The following is a 12,364-nucleotide window of genomic DNA, read 5'->3' on the forward strand; positions in this document are numbered from 1 at the left end:
AATAGGGTAGTTCCTCATGGCCCTCCTGCATTCATGCTAGATATAAGTAATTAATAACTGGACTTTCCCACTGCAGCTGGGTATCCCAGGGAGTTCTTAGGACCAGGGAGAGGTGTCTGTCCTATGCTTACCCCTTGAAAGGCAACCAACCTCTTATGTACTGGCACCATTTCTAAGTATTTGGGTAATTACTTAGTAAAACTAAGTCATTAGCCCCACCTCCCAGCTTTATTTTCCTTCCCAATCAGATAAAACCTATGAACTCTGACCCAGAAAAACATATCTATTATTTTGCAAATAATTCCATAGGATTCCTAACACTCAGCTGAAAGCCCTCTCCCTTAGACACCGACCAGGAAGAGCTAGGATCCCAGCCCTTCTTCCGGATGTGGTACTTGTTTGTTTTAAATGTTTGCAGGGCATTAGGCCCCACATCCTGTTATAGTCTACAGGAAGGGTAGGTTTCCTGGCAGATGGAAGGAGCTGCCACAGAAATGCCAAACTGGAGGGACAATGGGGAGAGGAGGAAATGCATTGCAACAGGAAAAGACTGGACATCTTATCTCAAAGACTGAATGAGGGGCTGATGTCTGGAGATAGGACAAGTAAGTTTGGAACACTTAATAGGTGCTCAATTAATGTTATTTTCTTTCTTTCTGACTTGTCCTTGTTTTCCCTGGGTGCATAATCACCCACAAAGCCTCAAGGACAGTAAAGAGTTAGGTAATTTTTTAGGAACTTCTGTGTTTTGTGGGCTTTGGAAGGTTGGTGACTTTTTTGGCCTGAGGGCTTTGGAATTTCTTTCTTGTTTATTTTAGTATTTGGGCTAGCATCAGGAGGTGCCTTTGTTTTATTTTTATTTTTTTATTTATTTTATTTATTTATTTTTTGAGACAGAGTCTCACTCTGTTGCCCAGGCTAGAGTCGGTGCTGTGGCGTCAGCCTAGCTCACAGCAACCTCAGACTCCTGGGCTCAAGTGATCCTTCTGCCTCAGCCGTCCTAGTAGCTGGGACTACAGGCATGCGCCACCATGCCCGGCTAATTTCTTTTCTCTATATATTAGTTAGCCAATTAGTTTCTTTCTATTTATAGTAGAGACGGGGTCTCATTCTTGCTCAGGCTGGTTTCAAACTCCTGACCTCGAGCAATCCGCCTGCCTCGGCCTCCCAGAGTGTTAGGATTACAGGCGTGAGCCACCTTGGCCGGCCAGTTTTGAAAGGTACATTTGACTTTGGAGAGCCTTAGTTAGTAGGACTTGGAGTAGAATCCGGCTGCTTTGGACTGCTGGAAGTACAGTACAGCAGGGGCTTTCAAACTGTTTTGAACAGAATCACATTGAGAAATACATTTTTTTCATGACCCAACACACATATAACATACATATATATAACTGAAACGTAAGTTTTATGAAAAAGTATATGTGTAATACATTCTGATATTATCTAGTTTATATTAAAACAAAATCCAAACAAAATTTCCAGTTACTTAGGATCCATTAATGGGTTGTGACCTAAATTTTGAAAAACTGCTGTACCATGGCACAGTGATTGAGAGAGCTGCTGGGAAGTCAAATGGTCTGCATTCAAGTGGAAACTCCTCCATCTGAATGAGCGTACAGCTGTGTGCCTCATTCAGGTCAGTTAACTAACCTTTCTAAACCTTAAGGTCCTTAAGTGTTAATTGAGGCTAAGCTACTTAATAGGATTTTTGTGGGAATGACATTGCAAGCACTCAAATGTTAGCATCATCATTTCTATTAGACTGATTCTGGGTTCAAGAAAGCCCCTAAGGGGAAGGGCTCAGTGGTACACCTGTAGTCCCAGCTACTCCAGAGGCTGAGGCGAGAGGATTGCTTGAGCTCAGGAGTTCGAGTCCAGCCTGGGCAACATAGCAAGAACCTGTTTCTCAAAAAAAAAAAAAACAACCCTAAGGTTTCCAAAATTGTTCAGCTCAGTACTCCAAGAATATTAATCATTCCATACATTCGTGGTTTGTGTAGCAAAGTTCCCTGGGTGAGAACCTCCATCTGTTTCCCTACACCTGTGCATACTGTGGACGAAAGCTTGGCTCCCTGAATGTGGCCCGTAAGGCCAGGGCAGTCTGGACCACGCCTCCTCATCTTTAACCCCTCCCCTCATACTCTTGAATACCCTAGTCCCCAAACTTCATGTTTCTTAATTCTGAACAATGTTTTCTGACATATCTTTGGCTTTAATAATGTAGTCTTCTCTTTCTGAAATGCCTCTCCCTCTTTTATTTTTACCTGAACACCACCTGTCCTGGCCTCAAGATCAAGCTCAAAGGCCACCTTGTATGTATAGCCTTTCCAGGCTCCCCAATTAGAATGGTGACTCCTTCAAGCTTCAGTGTCTTGGGGCTATCTCTACCATAGTGCTTAGTACATGCAAGTAGGCCTAACTCCATCTGCTTTTTTTCCCCTTTCCCCAAAATCCTGTCCCTTTTTTTTTTTTTTTTTTTGACACAGAGTCTCACTTTGTTGCCCAGGCTAGAGTGAGTGCTGTGGCATCAGCCTAGCTCACAGCAACCTCAAACTCCTCGGCTCAAGCAATCCTACTGCCTCAGCCTCCCGAGTAGCTGGGACTACAGGCATGCGCCACCATGCCCGGCTAATTTTTTGTATGTATTTTTAGTTGGCCAATTAATTTCTTTCTATTTATAGTAGAGACGGGGTCTCTTCTTGCTCAGGCTGGTTTTGAACTCCTGACCTCAAGCAATCCACCCGCCTCGGCCTCCCAGAGTGCTAGGATTACAGGTGTGAGCCACTGCGCTCGCCCCCGCCCCCTTTTTTTTTTCCTTAAGAGATAGGGTATAGATTCTCATTCTTTAAGTGAAAGAGAAAAGAAAAAAAATAAAAACAAAAAAAATTTAAAAAGAGATAGGGCAGGTGCCCTCAAACTACAGCCCTCGGACTACATGCTGGTGTTTCTGCCCGTTTGTTTTTTTACTTCAAAATAAGATATGTGCAGTGTGCACAGGAATTTGTTCATAGTTTTTTTTAAAACTATAGTCCGGCCCTCCCACGGTCTGAGGGACAGTGAACTGGCCCCCTGTTTAAAAAGTTTGAGGACCCCTGAGATAGGGTCTTGCTTTTATTGCCCAGGCTGGAACTGTCCAAATATTTAATGAAGAAAAAAGAGATAACATACAGGTAAGCATCTGACATCTTTGGAACATAGAGATTATACAATTGCAACATAGCCTTATAATATAATTAAAAATTATTTAATATGAAGATTTCACACACACTTCTGACGTGGATTGGGTCTCAGTTACAGCCTTGCAATTTGGCTCACACGTGTTGAATCTCAGATGCTTGTGTGCTTCTTTGTTTTATTTTGTTTTTAATTCTAAGAAATGTAGTGCTGAGACTAAGCAGGGTGTGATGAGAGAATAATGCACATCAATTTCATCCTTTTGCAAATAAACAAAAAAATTAAATGTGTGAATTGCAGCTGTCGTGGGGCTGTCCGCTTCATGGCATTTCTAGTGGACCGAGAGCAATTTGCTAGGACTTGTATGGAACAGACGCATCAGCTCAGCTTCCTGGCAGTTGCTCTGCTGTGCCATGGCCTCTGTAGTAATCATAAAACCGCTTTGAATGGAGATAGATGCAGGTCTCTTTCTATGTTTTAGATCAGGATTTTTCCTTCCTTTTTTTAAATTTTTTTTTTAATGACCAAGCAATGGTCATGGAAGATCAGGATTTTTCTTGCTCAAGGCCAAAGAGAAGAAGGAAAGAGTGAAGTGCAAGAGGTTAGGCCTAGGAATTGGCACATCTCTGTCCTAACTTCTCCATCTGAAAAATAGAGGAGAAAACTTTCTGTTGTGTGTTTTCCTGACTGATCTTGAGAGAAGATCCCTATCTGGTCCCTAGCTAGAAATTTAGTTGTGTTTCTATCTTTAGAACCAGGAGGAAAGCTCCAGAGTTCTCCGGGCTAAGCTATCAAGGCTGAAATTCAAATATTCTGGAGACTACCTTTCTACCCCCAAATGTTCCCTGCATAATCTGAGCATCCTAGACAAAAGGGATGAAAACATTTCTTCTCAGATTGAAATGTAAAGCTAAACTTAGGATCTACGTCATTGGCAGCCTACTTTAAGTGCTACATGCATTCCAACTCTTCCTGTATTTTCTTACTTAGTCACCCTCACTCCCGTTCCCAACACCCTGGCAATTATAAAGTCCTGGCAACTTTACCTGATAATTTTATTATTCCTTTCTTGATATTCCAACTACCTGTGACAGTCATTTAAACCCTTGTTGTATATAGTCTGAAATTGTTTAATTGATCTTGCTTTTATTTGGGTTTCCCTTAAATCAGTGTGCCATGCAGTGTCAGAATGATCACCCTAAAATGCAAATATGTCCCTTGCACTCTTCAAATTCTAAGTTCCCTAGTATGTCATACAAGATCTTCTATGTGCCGGTCTTGCAACCTCTGCAGGCTCACATCTTATACTCCACCTATACTAGCTGCATATGATTTCCCAGAATTTTCCAGCCTTTGTGTCTATGCTCTTGTGATTTCTTCAGGGCAGTTCTTTTTTATCAAGACTTAGATCAGCTGTGCTTTCTCCACAAGAAGATGTTCTTGAGTTTTCCCCTCCTCCAGCTACTCCTGGCCAGTGGCTCCTCCTTTATATTCCTCTAGAACACTCTGTTTATCTTGATCATGATTCTTGATGTTTGTCATGCAGTTCTGAAGTTGTCTTTTTATACATTTATCTCTTCAATTAGCTGCTTTGCCGTAGGCTGTGTTTATAGTGGGACTGCAATAAATATTTATTAAATGTAACTAAATTGATTTTTGATCTTTTATAACTTCCAGTAATACTAAGCTTTTTCCTGCATAAGGTCTTTGCAAAATAGGTTCTGTCTGGAATGATTTTCTTCTCACATTCTCCTTATTTCTTACATGGCACACATTATACTTTCACATTATTTGTGAAGATAATAAAGCTGGTGCTTCACAGCCCAGGCTTTGATGTCAGAGTGCCTAATTTACAAATGCAAAATCGGTGACCTTAGGCAATTTGCTCACTTTGTGTGTGTAAGCATACCTCAATTCCTCATTTGTAAAATAGGCCTAATAATCACAGTCATGAGGATTAAATTAAATGAGATATTAATAATATTTGCTAAACAGATTTGTACATGGTATCATACAGCTAATATTTATTGCTTGTTTCCTTCCTTCCTTCCTCCTCTCTGTCTCTGTCTCTCTCTCTATTTTCATTTTTTGTTTTTGTTTTTGTTTTTTGAGACAGAGTCTCACCCTATTGCCCCGGCTAGAGTGTCATGACGTCAGCCTAGCTCACAGTAACCTCAAACTCCTGGGCTCAAGCAATCCTTCTGCCTCAGCCTCCTGAGTAGCAGGGACTACAGGCATGTGCCACCGTGCCCGGCTAATTTTTTCTATATATTTTTAGTTGGCTGATTAATTTCTTTCTATTTTTAGTAGAGATGGGGGGCTCACTCTTGTTCAGGCTGGTTTCGAACTCCTGAGCTTGAGCGATCCTCCCACCTCAGCCTCCCATAGTGCTAGGATTACAGGCGTGAGCCACCATGCCCTGCCTCTCTCTCTCTCTTCTTTTTAAAAATTATTGAATGTCTTTTCACTGTAAACTCCAAGAAGGCAAGGACTACGATATCTTCTTCACTATTGTATCGTGGTACTTAGCATGGCATATAGTATAGTAATTACTAAATAAATTTGTGTAATCTGAATAATTGAACATATGACCATCCTTAGAGTATCAACTGAAGGCAGGTAGGGAATTGTGACTGCTTATAACCATTATCAAGTGGCCTTTTAAAATCAATAATTAACTTCTTAACCTTTATATTCACTTGGCTGTGTAATCAAGCAACTCTGTTTTTCTTTAGTTCAAGTGAAAACATTTGGATGCAAGGTTGATGTGTGGCATTGTTAGAAAATTATCGAGTGAGACTTGCTAATGTTGGTAAGGCAGACTTTATTCAAGGTTAAATAGGTGTAAGGACCACTGCAACAGGGTCTTGTGAAGGGGGACAGAGATTGAGCCTGACGCTGACTCCAGCAAGGACAAGTGGGGATGTATAACCAAGGGGCAGGGCAGGGGTTGGTAGACAGAAAATTACTAAGAGGAAACATCAGGGGTAAGGGCATTTCTGGCTAAACCTACTTGTTAGGATTATTGTGGGCAGGCCAGGGTGATAAGATACTGAGGGTGATAAGATACCAAGAGTGGGGGATTTTAGCTCAATTAACTTAGCAGGCTTCTTGCTCCAAAATGTATTCTACGAGGACAGAAAGGGAAGCCTAAGATCAGGTCTACTCAGAAAGAACTCAGGAGCCTGATTCAAGTGTAGCCAAAGGAGGAAGTCTTTATCAGAGTCAATCCTGGATTTTTATTACAAGAACATGGGCTCTTATTTACTTCATTCAGAACTGAGAATATCATGTCTAGCATTGACCAGGAAGATGTGGGAATAAACATGCGCAGGTTGAGGTGACCTTGCTCTACGGAGCACAGATAGAGTCTCAGGATGCTGCACTACGAGAACAAAATGACAAGCACAAGCAGTATCAAAATAACAAGGTGATGCAGACAGCGAATTTCAGCACGTGAAACTCCAACAGTGATTCTGAAATTTATTTTCAGTGAGAACTTTAACTTTTCCTAACATAATGCATTTTATGAAATTAGTAGTGTAGACAGAAAAGAGGAAAGGACAATTTGTCATTTTTTTTAATCAGGGAAAGAAGCAAAGCTCTGAAAAACAGGAAGAAAGTCAGCTTCCCTAAGCTATAGACTTTTTTAAATCGTAAAGCTTTTAAATAAAAAAGATAAGTCTCTTAACAACAATATAAGTTCATAAGTAAAGGGGGTAAGAATAGTCATACTGGCCGGGCGTGGTGGCTCACGCCTGTAATCCTAGCACTCTGGGAGGCCGAGGTGGGCGGATTGCTCAAGGTCAGGAGTTCGAAACCAGCCTGAGCAAGAGTGAGACCCCATCTCTACTATAAATAGAAAGAAATTAATTGGCCAACTAATATATATAGAAAAAATTAGCTGGGCATGGTGGCGCATGCCTGTAGTCCCAGCTACTCGGGAGGCTGAGACAGTAGGATTGCTTGAGCCCAGGAGTTTGAGGTTGCTGTGAGCTAGGCCGATGCCACGGCACTCATTCTAGCCTGGGCAACAAAGCAAGACTCTGCCTCAAAAAAAAAGGATAGTCATACTAGAAAACCTGGATTGAGGAAAGCTGCTGTGGCTGAATGCCAGCAAGGCAGAAGGATGGTCACAGTAGGTGACTGAGTTCTCATTCTCCACCATTGGCCAGCACAGTCGGTCACCAGGAGGCAGAGCCCTGCAAGCTACGGTCACACTGGCAGAAGCGCATAAAACTAGTGGACCATCATGGCCCTACCCAACCTGAGAACTGAAGACCCAGGGCCCACTCCTTTATTTTTCCACTCCAGAACAAGTATCAATTCTTTCTGGCCAATTATACATGTGTGAAACATTTTCATTCATGTCCTCTACTTGTTTCTCTGCATGAAATGTTTTTTGTCACATCACACCATCCTAGAGCTTAGAAGTCATGACTTTGTGCAAGGCTGAAGCAGGGCAGGAGGTAATGATTTAAGAGGAGGGAGAGAGGCAGGCCTGCTTGAGTAGGTTTCAGGTTCTGGCTCTCCAGACTGGGGAATCAAGCTGCCACAGCTTAGTCCTCTGTTTAGGCAAAGACATTAACAGTACAGATTCTCTCCCTGGGTAAATGCCAGATGGCTTTCTAGTAGTTCTGGCTTGGCCAAAGAACAAAGAGTCTTTTATTCTCACAACCTAAATACTCTTTCTTCTCTACAGTTTTGTATCTAGGGTCTTTCAAGTGTAAGCCAGATGAAAAAGCAATTCTAGCTCTTTCAAACCTAATGAGAAAGACTGGAAGACCAAGGAAAGGCAAATGTGGGAGGACTAGGAGAGGGACTCTAGCGAGACGTATACTTCTATACTTACCACTTTTTGGTTCCCCTCATTATCAGTGAGTAGCCATTCAATATCCAGGGTGTCTTTTTCTGGAAGCCCCAGTTGATGGTGACAGGGCAAGGTGACCTTTTCCTCTGCCACTCTCTTGATCTCCGTGTGAGTCCCCAAGGTTCCAGTGTAGTAGGAAACTGAAACAGAAAGACATCTAATGCATAATGTAGAAATTGGATGGCAATGTGTGTGGAGCAAATTAGATAACAGATAATTATTGGGTGTTCCTGGGGGCAAGGAGCAGGTCAAGGTGTTGGAATAATCCTAGAACAAAAGTACTACAAGTTCCAGTGTCTCACAGTGGCTCCTCCATTAATCATATCTTCTTTAATGCCCCACTAAATTCCATCCTACTAGTGCCTGTCTTTCCTACCTTACTGGGTTTTTATGAACAATGAAATTGCTCAGGTCAACAACTGACTTTTTTTTTTTTTTTTGAAGTAGGATCTCTCTCTGTTGCAGGAGCTAGAGTGCAGTGGCTTTAGCCTAGCTCACAGCAACCTCAAACTTCTGGGCCCAAGCAATCTTCTTGCCTCAGCCTCCCAAGTAGCTGTGACTACAAGTGTGTGTGACCACGCCCAGCTAATTTTTCTTTTTTGACAAGACAGGGTCTTGCCGTATTGCTCAGGCTGGTCTTGAACTCTAGGCCTCCAAGCAATCCTCCCACCTCGGCCTCCCAACGTGCTAGAATTGCAGGCATGAGCCACTGTGCCCAGCCAATAACTGTGTCTTTCAATCTTTCTGTCTTCTACTAACAGAAGCTTCCAAAAGGATGATGCTCAAGGAAACTATGCACTGCGTCACCCAGCAACTCATGTTCTTGAAGATATAGCATGCTAACCATTTGAAGGTGGAGAAAACCTTAGAGATGAACCTTCTTATTTTACAAGTGAGTTTTTCAAATCTAGCAACAGTTGTTGCTGACCAATAGCATGTATTTAAGAGGATGAAAAAACAACACTACAAATAGTGTAGAATAAGGGGAAATTATTCATGATCAAAGGGCTATGCAAATTTCGAGAAGAGAAATTATAGGTAATTTATTCTAGGGTTCAGGGAAAGTTTAAATCCTTCAAGTGTTTTTTAAATATTTAGAAATATGGTATGTAAATCATCTAGCATAGCATTTAGCACTTAGTAGCTCTGAGTAAAATGCAACTGATTTTATTATTAAGAAGGTGGTATTTGAATGGGCTTTGGAAAATGGAATTCATGTAAATAGAAATAGAGGATGAAGAACGGCATTGAGATGTGGGGAGGGGAGATGACAGGAACAGGCACAGGATGGGAAAATGTGGGGATCTTCAGTGAATGGTAATAAATAGTTCAGCTGCCTGGTGTGAAGAATAAATGTGGGAAGGTAGTAACAAGTTAGGCTGGAAAAGTGGGGCAGTTTATGTGATAAAAGGCCTTGCTTGCTGCAATGTGACATAATCTATTGCTTTGTTTAAGATGAGCTATTTAGGAGCTGTGTATAGAATGCACAGGAAAAGGGAAATAGACATGCATTTGTGAAAAAGCTGTTACATTTTTCCAGGTGAGAGATACTGTCCCAGGATAATGATAAAAGTGGTTAAAAAAAAAAAAAAAGGACAAATTTGAGAGGTAACAGGAAGTCAAAACGATAAGACACAGCAACTGACCAGCTCTAAGAGGAGAAAGAAATGGCATTCAAAACTGGGCTGGGCAGGTGCAGTGGCTCACGCCTATAATCCTAGCACTCTGGGAGGCCAAGACAGATGGATTGTTTGAGCTCAGGAATTCAAGACCAGCCTATGCAAGAAGGAGACCCCATCTCTACTAAAAAATAGAAAGAAATTAGCTAGACAACACAAAATATATATAGAAAAAATTAGCCAGGCATGGTGGTGCATGCCTGTAGTCCCACCTACTCGGGAGGCTGAGGCAGGAGGATTGCTTGAGCCCTGGAGTTTGAGGTTGCCGTGAGCTAGGCTGACACCACAGCACTCTAGCCCGAGCAACAGAGTGAGACTCTGTGTTAAAACAAAAACAAAAACAAAAACAAAAAAAACCAAAGGCTGTTTTCCAGCTTGCATGGCAGGATAGTGACTGCATTAGCAGGGATAGGGAAGTCAGAAGAACGATGTGTTTTTATTTTGGGGTGAGGTGGGGAGGGCAGACACTGAGTTTAGATTTAAGTCCTTTGCAGTATCCAACAGGCATCCCTGTGCTTTTTTCCTGACCATAACACCTCCCTTTCCGCTGCGGATGCTCACACAACTCCCCAAATAGTGTCCACCCTCAGTTGTTGCGTGAGAGGAAGTTGCAGCACCCTGGGCATTGCTTTATTTCTTCATTTTTCATTTCTCTCGTGCCTCACAAATAAGGCTCGTAGAAATACTCCTGTTCCATCAGCTGGGCCTGGGCTAAACTGTATCAGGTCCCTGAATTTTCCTTGGTCATTCCATCCAGGCACTGTCTGTGGGAGAAGGGAGGGCGGGGCTGGCATCTTCCCCAGAGTAGGCTCCAATACCAGGTCACAGGCTGGGTTTCCAGGTCACTCCTTAGAGCCTTCTCATAGACAAGTCACCTTCCCAGATCTCTTTGTAAGTGCAGAAATGCCTCCGAGAACAAGTGGGCTCTTATAAGGAATTTCTGCTTCCCTAAGAGATACACATTCTTTGTTTTTTATTTTTTTTATTTTTTATTTTTTTGAGACAGAGTCTTGCTTTGTTGCCCAGGCTAGAGTGAGTGCCGTGGCGTCAGCCTAGCTCACAGCAACCTCAAACTCCTGGGCTCAAGCAATCCTGCTGCCTCAGCCTCCCGAGTAGCTGGGACTATAGGCATGAGCCACCATGCCCGGCTAATTTTTTCTATACATATATTAGTTGGCCAATTAATATCTTGCTATTTATAGTAGAGACAGGGTCTCGCTCTTGCTCAGGCTCCTTTCAAACTTTTGATCTTGAGCAATCCGCCTGCCTTGGCCTCCCAGAGTGCTAGGATTACAGGCGTGGTCCACCACGCCCAGCCCACATTCTTTTATCCTTCTAAATTCTATCTTCCATTTTCTATAGTTTCATGTCACATAGTTTCAAAATCTAAAACACGCTGGGTGCAATGGCTCATGACTGTAATCCTAGCACTTTGGGAGGCTGAGACAGGAAGACTGCTTGAGCCCAATAGTTCTAGACCAGCCTAGGCAACATAGCAGGATTCTGTCTCTACAAAAAATTTAAAAATCAGCCAGGTGTGGTGGGGTACCTGGGAGCTAAGGAAGAAGGATCACTTGAGCCCAGAAATCTGAGGTTGCAGTGAGCTATGATGATGCCACTGTCTTTTAGCCTGGGCAACGGAGCAAAACCCTATCTCAAAAAGAAAAAAAAAAAATCTGAAACAGCCTTTTCTATCCAAAGCCGAATTCTGAGTTACCCCATTTGGATACATCCTGCCCCCCCATCCATGCAATATTGACCTTTGGCTAGTAGGAATTCAGTTTCACTTTTGGCTTGCTTTTATTTATTTATGTATTGATTGATTGATTGATTGATTGGTTTTAGAGGCAGAACTAAGTCCAAGACTTTTGGCTTTCTTACCTCTAACTTATGTCTTTTTCCAGGAATAGTACCCTGTCAGCAATTTCAGACTCTGCTATAAACTGAAGGTTTGTGTCCCCCCCAAGTTCATATGTTGAAATTATAGCCCCCAATGTGATGGTATTAGGAGTAGGGCCTTTGAGGTGTGATTAAGTCTTAAAGGTAGAGCCATGATGAATGGAATATAAAGGACCCCAGAGAGGTCCCTCACCCTTTCTGCCATGTGGGGACACAGAGAAAAGACGGTATCTATGACCAGGAAGTAGGCCCTCATCAGATATTGAACTTTCTGGCTCCTTGATCTTGGTCTTCCCAGCCTCCAGAACTCTAAGAAATAGATGTCTATTGTTTAAGGCTCCCAGTCCAAAGTAGTTTGTTATAGTAGCATGAACTAAGAGACTCCAAAGCCACCTTCTCTCCTTCTTCCTGTGACTCTCTCTCTGTCAGTATCTGGCCAAGGATCTGACATTGGTGACTGTTAAATCTACAGTATTGATGACTGATGAACTGATACGATGAAACATCATCTAGATTCTAGGTATGATGTGCCCGACGTTCAAGGTGTGCTTTAGCTCTAGATCCTCCTTTATCACCTTACACGGTAATAAAGAAGTTCAGTGTGAAAAATGATCTCTTTTAGGCCATTCATAATGAGACAGAATCATACAACCTCCAGATTGGAACAGCCCCAAGTGCCAGGGCTTGTGTGAAGTCTTCTTTCCCAGAGAGAACTCACTCTGCCACTTCAGGAGGGTTTTAA

General features: G+C 42.3%; 2 protein-coding genes across 2 annotated transcripts in view; both read right to left on the reverse strand.

The window, feature by feature from the left end:
• The window catches only part of HSPA8 (heat shock protein family A (Hsp70) member 8), a 146,741-nt gene that overhangs the window by 28,418 nt on the left and 105,959 nt on the right, over nt 1–12,364 (reverse strand). The gene's annotated exons all lie outside the window — the stretch shown is intronic.
• Nucleotides 1–12,364, reverse strand: part of CLMP (CXADR like cell adhesion molecule) — a 104,298-nt gene that overhangs the window by 23,214 nt on the left and 68,720 nt on the right. Inside the window, exon 2 of the mRNA XM_012789880.3 lies at nt 8,027–8,184. Within this exon, the coding sequence (XP_012645334.1) occupies nt 8,027–8,184 (158 nt within the window). The remainder of the gene's footprint in view (nt 1–8,026; nt 8,185–12,364) is intronic.

This window comes from Microcebus murinus, chromosome 4 (genome assembly GCF_040939455.1).
Source record: "Microcebus murinus isolate Inina chromosome 4, M.murinus_Inina_mat1.0, whole genome shotgun sequence".
In the NCBI taxonomy this organism is placed as follows: Eukaryota; Metazoa; Chordata; class Mammalia; order Primates; family Cheirogaleidae; genus Microcebus; species Microcebus murinus.